Genomic DNA, 11622 nt, shown 5'->3' on the forward strand with positions numbered 1-11622 from the left:
ACCTTGTGGTCTGAGCGCTGTAAGAATGAGCCAGCTTTGAAACAAAAGTATTTTCTTGACCAAAATAATCTGCTCATAAGCAGTGTGTGTGTCTATGATGCACAAATGGTCACCTAGAAAGGCTGTCACTCACGTGCCGTCGCTTCTTATGCCTTGCTTCCCCGGGGGAATAGTAAGTTCTGAGCCACTCTTGGATGGAGCTCCATATGGTGTGGAGAGAGAACCATTCGAGGAAGGGCAGGTGGAGCACTGTTGGTTGAGCAAAACGCTACAGGCTGGAGCAAAGAGTGCTACACCCGAAGGTCCCCAGCAGGTCTTGACATGGTGACCGGAGGTGGCAGCAGGAGCCCTCCCCAAAAGGAAGAATTGCAAGGTGTGAGCCACACCTGCCCAAGAAAGCTCGTGCCGCAGTAGGCCCTGGCGGGTGAAGTGCCTCCCTCTGACCTCTAGTAGGAAGGTGAGGTCAGGGTTGCTCACTTGGTCTGGTGAACTAGATGGTCTCCGTCCTTAATTTTTCTCACCCAGCTTGAGGCGCTTGTAGAAAAATAAGAAAGAACCCTCTATAGAAGTAGGTTCCATAAAAAGGACTAGCATCTGATACCAATAAAAATTTAACATGCGGCAGGCAATACCTATTCCCTCATAATGACCCTCCCATCAATAATAATAATAATAATCTTTCAATTTATTGATCGCTCAATCCTTGCAGAGCTGCCGGCTCTGAGCGATTTACTGTGACTCATGTGTTGACACGGGACTAACAATGATGGGGGTAAGGGAGGACAACATATATCATTTTTAATCACACACACTTCGCAGTCGACAGGGAGTTTGGTCAGCTGTAAGCATCAGACGTGTTCCATCAGCATTCTTTAGTCGGCGTTGCTTGATGTCGTCAGCATTCTTCTCAGTCGCAGCGCACCACTGCCACCGTCTGGCCGGAATGGCCCACTGCAGGCTTTTCTTTGATGCTGCATAGATCTCTCTTGTCTTTTTGATCTTACGCGCGGACCTTCTGTTTGTCGGCTAATACTTCCCACCTGGGGGGTTAAGTGTGCCCACCCTCTCTAAGGAGTGGTACCCATTTTATCTACTTGCCGACGCTTTAGAACCACTGGGTGGACGGCGAGCTGGGGACACGGCTGGTAGCTCACACCAGTGCGGGGCTCGAACTGACAGCAGTCCTGTTCAGCTCAGATGTTTAACCAGAGGATAAATCCCCTGTGCCACCGCTCCCAATAGATTCAGGAACCAAAGTCTTGCCTTAGAAGATGACATTATGTGATTTCCCAGCCCTCTCCGCCCCCCCCCCGAAATTCCAGTTTGTTTCAGCTCTGAAGCAGAACCTGAGATTTCCTCCCACTTGTGAGGTCAAAACAGGAAGCTCTGATGGACCTGAGGCTTCCACAGAGACGTGGTTGAGTAGCCAGGTCAGAGCCCGATCCGTGGCCCAGCCTCCCAGTCAGCTGCCGGGGCTTGGCTCAGACGGGGCCAGTGGTGTGGGGGGGGGGGACTGCCAAGGTCCCCCGCTTAGGATGCAAAACACCTTGAGCCACTTCCAAGCTGATGCATCTTGTTGATTGATTGATTGATTTGATTTATACCCCGCCCCTTCCCGCCGAAGCAGGCTCAGGGCGGCTTACAAGGCCAAGTAGAACTCAAAATGAGCACTTGTAAATTTCATTCGCTTCACTTTAAAAGATGAGTGGTGAGACTGGAAGACATCACACTGGTCTGGCGTGATGCTTACTTAAAATCAGTTAATTATATTGAGTCAAAGGGATTTAAGCCCAAGTTAGGTTTCCAAAATATGCTTGACCGTTTTAAGCGAGCACAGCTTGATAGCAAACAGAGAACGCATTCGATTGGTCAGCAATCTGAAATCAGTAAATCCATCTGCAAGATCAATATGAATCTATAGCAAAGAGGGCATTTGGATTTCCCAGCCAGAAAGGAAGATGCAGTGGGAGATGTCAAAGGGGATAGAAACCGGGAAAGGAAGGCATTCACTAATTGAAAAAGCAAACCATCTAATGAGGTTTACATTATTATCTCTTTAGTAAAAGGCACTGTTTTTATAAAATAGACCATTTGCTTTTTTTAAAAAGTTTAAATTGAAAAAAATTGCTAGAATGTAATTGTAAATTTTGGTTCATTTGCTTGTTTTCTTTTTTAGCAACAGATGTTTAAAGTATTAAAAATTATAAAGGACATAAAATGCCAGCAGTCTATCCATATATAAATCCCCCCATCCCTCCTGCCTCTGGTGGCTTGTAAGGTAGCTCCCAGCCCCAGCCCCTTGTTTCTTTACTTGTTTCAACGCCTGTGTCTGTCTGTACAGTTATTTATTTTTTAAAAGATTTATTTGACTCTCTCCTTTGCTCCTTGGTGTTGGTGGAAGATCTAAAAGCCCTTTGTAAAGGCTATTTTGCTATATGACAACTAATAATGTCATCTTTCAAATAGCATTATTACATTTATAACAAACTAGGAAAAAGGCCCGTTGTGGAAATAAATACAACGGCCTCTAGAAAGAGGCTCTGAGCGGGTGCCCCGGCCTTGGACACTCAAGTGTCAATTTGCTGTGGCGACCTCAGCAGGGTATAATGACACTGAGTCCACCATTTTCTCCAGAGGAACTGATCTCTGCTACCTAAAGAACAGAAGGGAATGGTTGGTTTGGAGGGTGGAGTCTATGGCTTTGTACCTGTCCGAGGTCCCACGCCTCCTGAAGCCTCACCCTCTCCAGGCTCCATCCCTCAACTCTCCAGGAATTTCCCACCTGGAGTTGGCAACCCTATATCCTTCCCAGCCAACCATCAACCTACCTTTATTTCCCCCTAACCCTTCAGCTTTCCACCCCTCATACACCTGCAGCCTCTCCCGTGCTCTGAAGCCCTGATTGCTACATCACATTGGATGTCATATCGGGGCTACCTCAGCAGCTTATAAGGATACAGAGCCCACCATTTTCTCCAGGGGAACTGATCTCTGCCATCTGGAAAGCAGTTGTAATTCTGAGTGATCTCCAGCCCTCACCTGGAGATTGGACACATTTTACCTCAGAACAGCAAACTGCTTAGAATGTTAGAGGCAAAAGCCAATCAAGTCGCAAATGCAAACGACCTCTGTGTTCCGAGGCAAAGGCCAATGAGGCTGCATATGCAAAATACCCAGTCTTTCTTCCCAAGGGAGACCCAGACATGCATTGTTCTGTACTCCATTTTATCTGCACAACAACCCTGTGAGGTAGGTCTGGCAGAGTGTGTCACCTAGCAACCTTCCATGGCGGGCTGGGGATCTGAGTATTACAGACACGTGACAGGTTGCTTAAAAGCTCTCTTATTACATGTTGCCTGTCATGAAGATAACCTGGTTCAGGGCGTTCCCGTTCCCTTCGTTTTGGGCACTGCAACTTCCATCATCATTCCGGGGTTGGTGGCCAGTTTCCAAGCACGGAGCGTTATTTTCTGATGAGTTACGCGGCCACAAACAGAGACCCTTCGCTTCCACTGCCAATAGCCCGGGGCGGTGGTGGTTTGTCTCACCTGGGCCAGGATTTCCCCATGCCTTCCCATTTTGGCCCGGGGATTCCCACAATCCTCCTGAAGCTGGTGGCCAATTCTGAGTCGCCTAGCTTCACTCTCTGATGAGTTATCCCCGCCAGCGTGGGTTAGAGGTTAAAGCCCAGGACTTGGATCTGGGACACCCAGGTTCAGATCCCCGCTCTGCAATGGGAGCTTGCTGGGTGACCTAGGGCCAGTCACCCGCTCCCGGCCTAACCTACCTCACAGGGTTGCTGTGAGGATAAAAATGGAGGAGAAGAAAAGAGCATGCGTCACTTTGGGTCCCCACTGGGGAGAAAAGTGGGATAGAAGTAAAATTAGGTAAATAAACAGTGGGACAGACAGGCCGATTATTTTATTACTCTAGACCCATGGTGACAGCACCCCAAGGAATTTGTTTTGTTTTGTTACGATATTTGATTTGGATCAGGGTCGTATGGGGGGGGGGCGTAAAATCTTGCTCTGGGGGCCCATGGTGGCTCTCAGCAGTCCTGGTTATGGTGACCACCGCTGGTCCTGTGGATCAGGGGTGGAAGGACTGGCAGACTCTGCAGATGGCTGCTGCGTTGGCTCTGCTGGGGGTTACCTCCAAGGGTGCAAGTTAACTGCTTGCCAAAAGGAACCGGGTTGCTTGGCAGCCCCAGTCTTGTATGACCTGTGGCATTCGTTTTAAAGCAGCTCCTAGAGTTCCAGGTTTTTTTTTGGGGGGGGTCCTGGACAGAGTGCCCAGGGGCACCCTCGCCTCCTCTCCCCTGAGTTCTTGGAGACTGTGGCTTGGGTGGAGGCCCACAGGAATTCTCGGAGATTAGCTTTCTTGTCAGAAGTGAGAAATGTCGGCGGAAACCCCTTTGTCAGGTGGAAGGACCGTTGTCTGTGACGGAGAGCTCTCCGTTCATCATCCCAGCAAGAACATGTTGCTGAACAGGCAGGTTCCTTGCAAGAGTTCTTTTTGGTTGCATAGGCAGAAAAAGGTCCCGTATTTAAAATCCTTTGTGTGGTAATTTATATTTTAGTCTGGGGAACGCTGGGGAGAAGTGTAAAAAATACCCTTGGCTTTCTACCTCTTATTTTCATGGGATTGGCATTTGAACGAAAGGCTGTTTCATCTGTTCCTGAGACTGGCCTGACTTCCTGAAATAGGGGTCATAATTTTTTTAAATTGCTTGTTCATGTTTCAAGGGCTCAGTACTCCGTAATAAGAAGAGAACCTATTTTGGATGGAGTTCATCCGTATCCCTTTTCCTCTTTTTTTCTTTTTAAAACGGCTGGGACCAGCAGTGCCTTGAGTTTCACACCTGGGCCCCTGCTCTTTTGCTGTTTCCCAGAGAAGAGCTTCCACCCACTGTGGGCCTGGGGCTTGCTCATTCCCCGGGGGCACTACATCCTCTCAGGAATTCACAGCAGGTTGTTTGTGCGTGCTGTGGGCCAGACATCTGCCTTACTCTGGCCTTGCAGATTGACATATCAATAACTCAGACGCTGAACCAGTTGTCAGCTGCCCTTCCCTTTGTCTTTCAGTTGGGAAGTGTAGTTTTGTTTTTAATTAAATGAGCTGCGGTGGCTCAAGTGGTTAAGACGCTGAACTGCAGGCTGTGGAAGGTCGGTAGTTCAGCAGTTCGAGACCCGAGTGTGCCGCATGACGGAGTGAGCTCCCGTCTCTCGTTCCAGCTCCTGCCAACCTAGCAGTTCGAAAGCAAGAAATTGCAAGTAGATAAATAGGTACCACTTCGGTGGGAAGGTAACAGCGTTCCGTGCACCTTGGTGTTTAGTCATGCCGGCCACATGACCACGTAAACATCTTCGGACAGCGCTGGCTCTTCGGCTTTGAAACGGAGATGAGCACCGCAACCCTAGAGTCAGATTCGACTGGCTTTCGAGCAAGGGAACATTTACCTTTACCTTTATATGTGTATTTACTGGAAATCATGATGCTGCTTTCTTCTGAATCAGACCTTCAGTCTATCAAGGCCAATCTTGTCTACTCAGATGGGCAGAGGCTCTCCGGGGTCTTTTAGCTGGAGACACCAGGGATTGAACCTGGGATCTTCTGCATGGCAAGCGGATGGTCTTCCACTGAGACACAGCTGTTTTGTACATCATTTTGTCTCATTATAATATTTAAACAAGCTGCAAGACTGCTCATGAAACAAAGGTATGATGTGTTGGTGAAGGTACAGGTGCTAACCAATTGGAGCTGACTGCTGCTTTTTTTTTTTGCTACATTTGGATTGAAATGGTCAGAAGAATGTCAAGATCACTCATCTGCCCCCCCCCAGGTTATCCCAGGAGAGGAAAGGATATGGTGGGTTGAAGGTTAGGGTTAGGCTCCGAAGCACCCTCATTCTACAAGCATGTCGTGTCTCTTTGTCTTTCTGCACAGAAAGAGAAGACGTCTCTTACTCTGCCTCTTAAGGAACCGGAGGAATAGAGCGATGTCACTAGAACTCAAAACATAATTTATTTTAATTTCCTGACATTCTTCTGTGGAGGAAGCAGCCTGTTCCCAAGCAGCAGTTAGGGGAGCTCTCTTGTGTCAACACCTGCAGACAGGCTCCTTTGTTCTGATTCTTCACTGCAGCAGCGTCTTCTCGTCCAAGATGGCACGCACGCACGCGTGTGTGTGTAAGCATGCCCGTCATCATTAGGGCTCAGCCGGGAAGCCTCTGCCTGCATTACAACCTTACCCCCAAACATGCCATTGGCAGATGTTGGAGAAATGGGTCACACTCGCTCCAGCAAGCTCCCCTCACTGCCCCGGTATCCAGTGCCCACCTCCCAGAATACTTGCATCCCAACCCAGCTCCCCCCCACCGCAACAATCTTCTGCTCCTCCTCAGCTCCTGTTTGCGGGAGGCCTCTGGTTTTCCTTGAGGACATCCCTTTGGGACAAAGGGCTGCGATTTGTGCCCTGATTTCCCTGGCATTCTTTTTTGGCTCTCAGGAGGTTCCACCACTCCCTCACCGGAAACAGCCGCTGGCTCCGAGAGCGGAGCCACGAGTCGTATGCCAAGAACTACTCTGTCGTCTTCCCCTGCGACGAGCCCCTGGCAGGGCGCAACATGAGGAAGGACCCCCTGCACAAGGTGAGAGCTTGGCCCTCGGGGGAGGGAGGGAGGGAGGGGGGGCTCCCGGAGGTGCAGGTGCACTGGGGGTAAACCGGTGGGCACAGAAACAACGGGCACAGAAACGGCCTGCTCGTGGGAAACCAGGTGGCGGCTTGGGCCAGGGACTCTGAAGCGCGGGGCTCTACCTGGGCTGGGCCGGAGCCTGCTCAGCCCTGGAGCCCTCCTCAGCAGCACCTGGTCTGGTCACGGGCTGGAGGGAGGGAGCCTCTGCCCTGCCCTGGGTGGCCCAGCCGAGCCCAGCCCCGTCAGGTCTTGGAAGCTAAGCAGGGTCAGCCCAGGTTAGTGCTCGGGTGGGAGACCAGGGTGGCTCCGCAGGGGCAGGCCAGCTCTGAACAGAGAAACGACTTCCGGTCGTCTCTTGCTGTGAAAACCCCGCCAGGGGCTGTGCCATAGGTCAGCTGTGGCTTGATGGCCCTTCCCCCACCACTGGGCCAAGCTTGGTGTGCAAGGAGGGAGCGGCGCCTTCTGCACTCAGCGCGGCCCATTGCCTTGTGGCTTTGCAGCTTCCGGCTCTGGTCTGGGAGGCCCGGATTCAGGTGTGGCCATGCACGGCCTTGTCCAGGCAGCCGCCTCTGCTGCTCCGACCTGCCTGGTGGCAGCTGCCTGGAGGGAACGTGGCCTCTTCCGTTGAGAGGTCTAGTGGAGGCTTCCCACACCTTTGCCTCACAGCTCACATGGCTAGCAATGCTGTGCTGCAGCCCCTCTGCCCATGCTCAGAGATAGTCTTTTCCAGCACTTCCAGAGGTACACTGCAGCGTTTCTCTACCCCTTAAGACTGGGCTCTGGAGGTTTCTAGCTCAGACTGACCCCCCCCCCCCACACACACACATCCTGATGTTATCAGTGTGAACGTTCTTAGACGAAGTAAGGATGTGCATGTTTAAGAATGCAAGGGAGACTCTTGCAGCTGGAGGATGTGACCCAGAGAGTGGTGAAGCTGGACGTTCCCCAGACCCCCACCCCGCCTGCCTGCCTGCCTGCCTGCCTGAGCCCAGGAGGTAGATTGGCGGGTGGGATATGACAGAGTCTGCCTCACATCCTGGCGGTGCCAGTCTCCAGCCCTGGCTGTATGCTGTCCGTGGAGGGGGAGGCAGCAAAGGACTGCTCCCGTCAAGCTGGCTGGATCTGAATTAATAGCCCCAGGGGGCCCTGGGCTGCTTAGGAGACTCACTTGGCCAGGCCGCCAAGGACGGGCTGTAATCCTCCCAGAGTGCCACAGCAGCTTTGCCTTGAATTAAGCCTCTTCCTTGAAAGGAGTCGACAGCAGAGGAAAAGGATGGGAGAATTAAAGACTCATACTGAGCTGAGACAGAGCGTTGCACAAACGCTTTCACCCTTTCCAAAATTAGCATACAACCCCCCCCTTGAGTGATTGCACCCCATTATGAAATGTTGCGCACTCTTTGCAAGATGATGGGAAGGGAAGCGAACACACTGCTGTTGCCAAGGCAACGGGGCCAACACTCCCTCCTTCTGATCCGATCATGCCAAGTTCACTAGTTGGGGGTTGGGGAGAATGGGGGCAGAGATGTGCATTTGGCCATGCATCCAAATGCACATCCTAATGACAGTAATGCTGCCTGAACAGGCACTGTCTGCACTCAAAGGCACATCTCCAAGAGAGCCTCATCCCCAACTAATCATATGAAGCTATATGTATTGAGAGCTATTTTGGGGTGTGAGTCTTGCTATACGACACTGATCGGCAGTGAAACTGTGTAATTGTCGCAGTGGTGCATGAGAGGAAATGTTGGTCTCGTTGCCCAGCCAAGGAGGAAGAAGCACCCCCCAAAAGATATTAGGCTGAAAGCAACAGGCCTGAAGAGCTTTACTGTGTGATCCCTGATTGGTCGGGTCCAAAAGGTGAAGAAGTTGGGGGGGGGGGGATGACACCAAAGTGGAAGCAGATTGAAGAAACAATAACAGGAACCAGATCTGAAAAAATGTATGGCAGACTGGAAGGTTGGAGTTTTCCTGGCCGGTACATTTGACTTCACCCTTCCCCAGAAACAGCCGCTTTCTGTCATACTTGTAATCCGCCTTGAGTCCCAGTGAAAAAGGCAGACTATAAATGGAAATAAATTAAATGAACTTTCACATTAAAAAAAATCCAAACCTGCTGTTCACTTGCACTGTCTTTGTCCGATTCTGGGTCAGAACCCCCAGGCCACACTGGGACCGCTCTGATCGTTGTCAAGGAAAGTTATTGGGCTTCTTCGCATAATGCAGCTGGGCAGGGGTCGTTTCATAGAAAAAGAGCTAGGGGAACTCATTAGCATAACTCCTTAGCATATGCCACACCCCCTGACGTCACCGGAAGTGTGTCATAAGGCCACACCCCCTGACATCACCGGAAGTGTGTCATAAGGCCACACACCCTGCCCCCAACGGTCCCGGCCGCCGCCGCCGGCCTTGCAGCTCCACTGCCGAGTCCCATGAGGGGCCCGGCGGTGGACCTGCAAGGCCGGCGGGAGTGCAAGGAAGCCCCGCGAAGGCCCTCCCTGGCCCCAGGCAGGCAGGGGTGGGGAGAGGCAGGGAGGAAGCAACTTACCCTCCCTCTTCTCCTGCCTCCTCCTGGCTGAATGAGGGCCGGAAGCGGGGCGGCCGGAAGCAGGGGGCGGGGCTTCGTCATGTGCCCCGCCCCCTCACACCTCACCCGGGGGAACTGCGATCCCCCACGATCCCCCCCGAAATGACCTCTGCAGCTGGGGGGAAGCACCATCAAGTCACAGCCGACTTAGGCCAACCCCGTGAAGTTTTCATGGCAAGAGGTGAACAGAGATGGCTGGCCATGGCCCGCCCCTGCGTAGCAACCCTGGACTTCTTTGGTGGTCTCTCATCCAAGTACTAAGCAGGGCCGGCCCTGCTTAGCTTCCAAGATCTGATGATAGTGGTTTGCCGTGGCCTGCCTCTGCACAGCAACATCCTGGCATTCCTTGGTGCCCCTCCATCCACATACTAACCAGGGCCAGCCCTCCTTCACTTTCCAGATTTCAAGGCAAGAGGCTTTCAGAGGTGGCTTGCCCTTGCCTGTCTCTGCATAGTGATCTGGACTTCTCCAGTGGTTCATTGTGGGACAGTCCTCTACGAGTGGGATCTAAGCTCCTCCCTCCGGCTCTGAGCAATGATCCAGGCGGGGAGGGGCTTATCCTCCAGAGGCTTCCCCAGTTTCTAGCCGGCCCTGCTTTCAGCGGGACGTGCCTGAGCAGCGCTGCACAGCGCAGCCAGACAAGGAAGAAAGAAAACAAGAAGAAAGAAGAAAAAGAAGGCCAGTCAGCAGCAACCGACTGCGAAAACCTGAGACTGAGCCTCTAACTACTCCTGAGCAAGGCTGGTCCTGGTCGTGCTGCTCATCAGCTCTCTGCAGATGACAGCCGAACACTTGGCAACTCGCAGCCGAATGTATAAATAGACTTCACCGTAGGGTTGCTGACTTCCAGGTGGGGCCTCAGATTACAACTGGAGAAAACGGCTGCTTTGGAGGGTGTATGGCTTTCTACCCCACCCTCCCAAGACTCCGTCCCCCCCCCCAAATTTCCAGGACATTCCCCACCCAGAGATGACAACCCTGCTCAGTGACAAGCATTCGGCTGGAGTTGGCGGAAAGGAAATGGAAGTTCTGTCAGAGGAGGCCCATCAGGCACGGGAGGCATCGCTCAGTTTTTCAGCCACTTAATGATGAAGATGCTTGCATGACCCAGCCCAGGAGGTACGGTGCCAACGTAGGTGTGCTGCCACCACTTGCTCCGCTCTATGCTCTGGAGCGGTTCCAGTGCGGCTGGTGAAGTCTTGAGGCCTTCCCCTGCTCTGATTGCTGCCGGCAGGGCCTGGCATGGCACTGGACGCCTTCCCTCCACTGTGGCCGCCTGACAACTCCGTCTTCTCCCCCCATGAATGCCACTCAGGGTGGGTGAATTTACACGCTGATATGAACAACGCAGCCCGCTACTTGGCTACAGGCTTGTAGTTTGGAGGTCTCCTGTCCTTCCAGTTCCCCTTCCTGCCTCCCTTCCTTCCACTTCTTCTGCCCCACAGGAGCTGCTACAGCAAGGCTGCGTCTTTCAGGAGAGACACGGGTGGGAGAGGCCAGGCTGGTTCAATCCACGGGGCAAGGCACAGGTAAAGACCAGGGGGGAGGGCATGTACTAGGCAAGGGACTTGCCAAAAGCTGGGTCTCATGCTGTGCCTCTTCTGCCAGTCCGGTGTAGTGGTTAAGTGTGCGGACTCTCATCTGGGAGAACCGGGTCTGATTCCCCACTCCTCCACTTGCAGCTGCTGGATGACCTTGGGCAAGCCACAGTTCTGACAAGAGCTGTTCGTGAAAAAGAGCAGTTTGTGTCAAGAGCTCTCTCAGCCCCACCTACCTCACAGGGTGTCTGTTGTGGGGAGGGGGAAGGGAAAGGAGTTTGTAAACCACTCTGAGACTCCGAGTGAAGGGCAGGGTATAAATCCAGTCTCTTATTATTATTACTATTTCCCGGCATGTCCTTGCCTGTAATCTCCACTCCTGCAACTTTCCTGTCTGAAATTGTGCCCTCCCCGAGGGGGGGTGTCATAGAATCATAGAATGTTAGAGTTGGAAGGGACCTTGCAGGTCATCTAGTCCAACCCCCTGCACTCTGCAGGAGCGACAGCCCTACAACATACCCAAAAGATGGTTGTCCAGCCTCCGCTTGAAAAGATCCAGCGAAGGAGCATCCACTACCTCCTGCGGCAGACTGTTCCACTGCTCAACCACTCTTACAGTTAGGAAGCTTCTCCTGATATTTAGCCGGTAACGGCCCCTGCCATACGGCATGGGAAAAGGCGCTTGAAGGCGCGGCTTTTAAAAGCTGCGCCAACGTTGACACGGCGCGGCGGGATCCCACGGATCCCACGGCCGCGCCGCCTTTTCTCCCTGGCGCGATCAAACGCCGGGGAGAAAACACGCC

General features: G+C 52.5%; 1 protein-coding gene across 1 annotated transcript in view; it reads left to right on the top strand.

The window, feature by feature from the left end:
- The window catches only part of SARDH (sarcosine dehydrogenase), a 118580-nt gene that overhangs the window by 57504 nt on the left and 49454 nt on the right, over positions 1-11622 (top strand). The window contains exons 11-12 of the mRNA XM_015406747.1: positions 6508-6649; positions 10727-10810. Of these exons, the coding sequence (XP_015262233.1) occupies positions 6508-6649; positions 10727-10810 (226 nt within the window). The remainder of the gene's footprint in view (positions 1-6507; positions 6650-10726; positions 10811-11622) is intronic.

This window comes from Gekko japonicus, unplaced genomic scaffold, assembly GCF_001447785.1.
Source record: "Gekko japonicus isolate JY-2015 unplaced genomic scaffold, Gekko_japonicus_V1.1 scaffold427, whole genome shotgun sequence".
NCBI classification, from domain to species: domain Eukaryota; kingdom Metazoa; phylum Chordata; class Lepidosauria; order Squamata; family Gekkonidae; genus Gekko; species Gekko japonicus.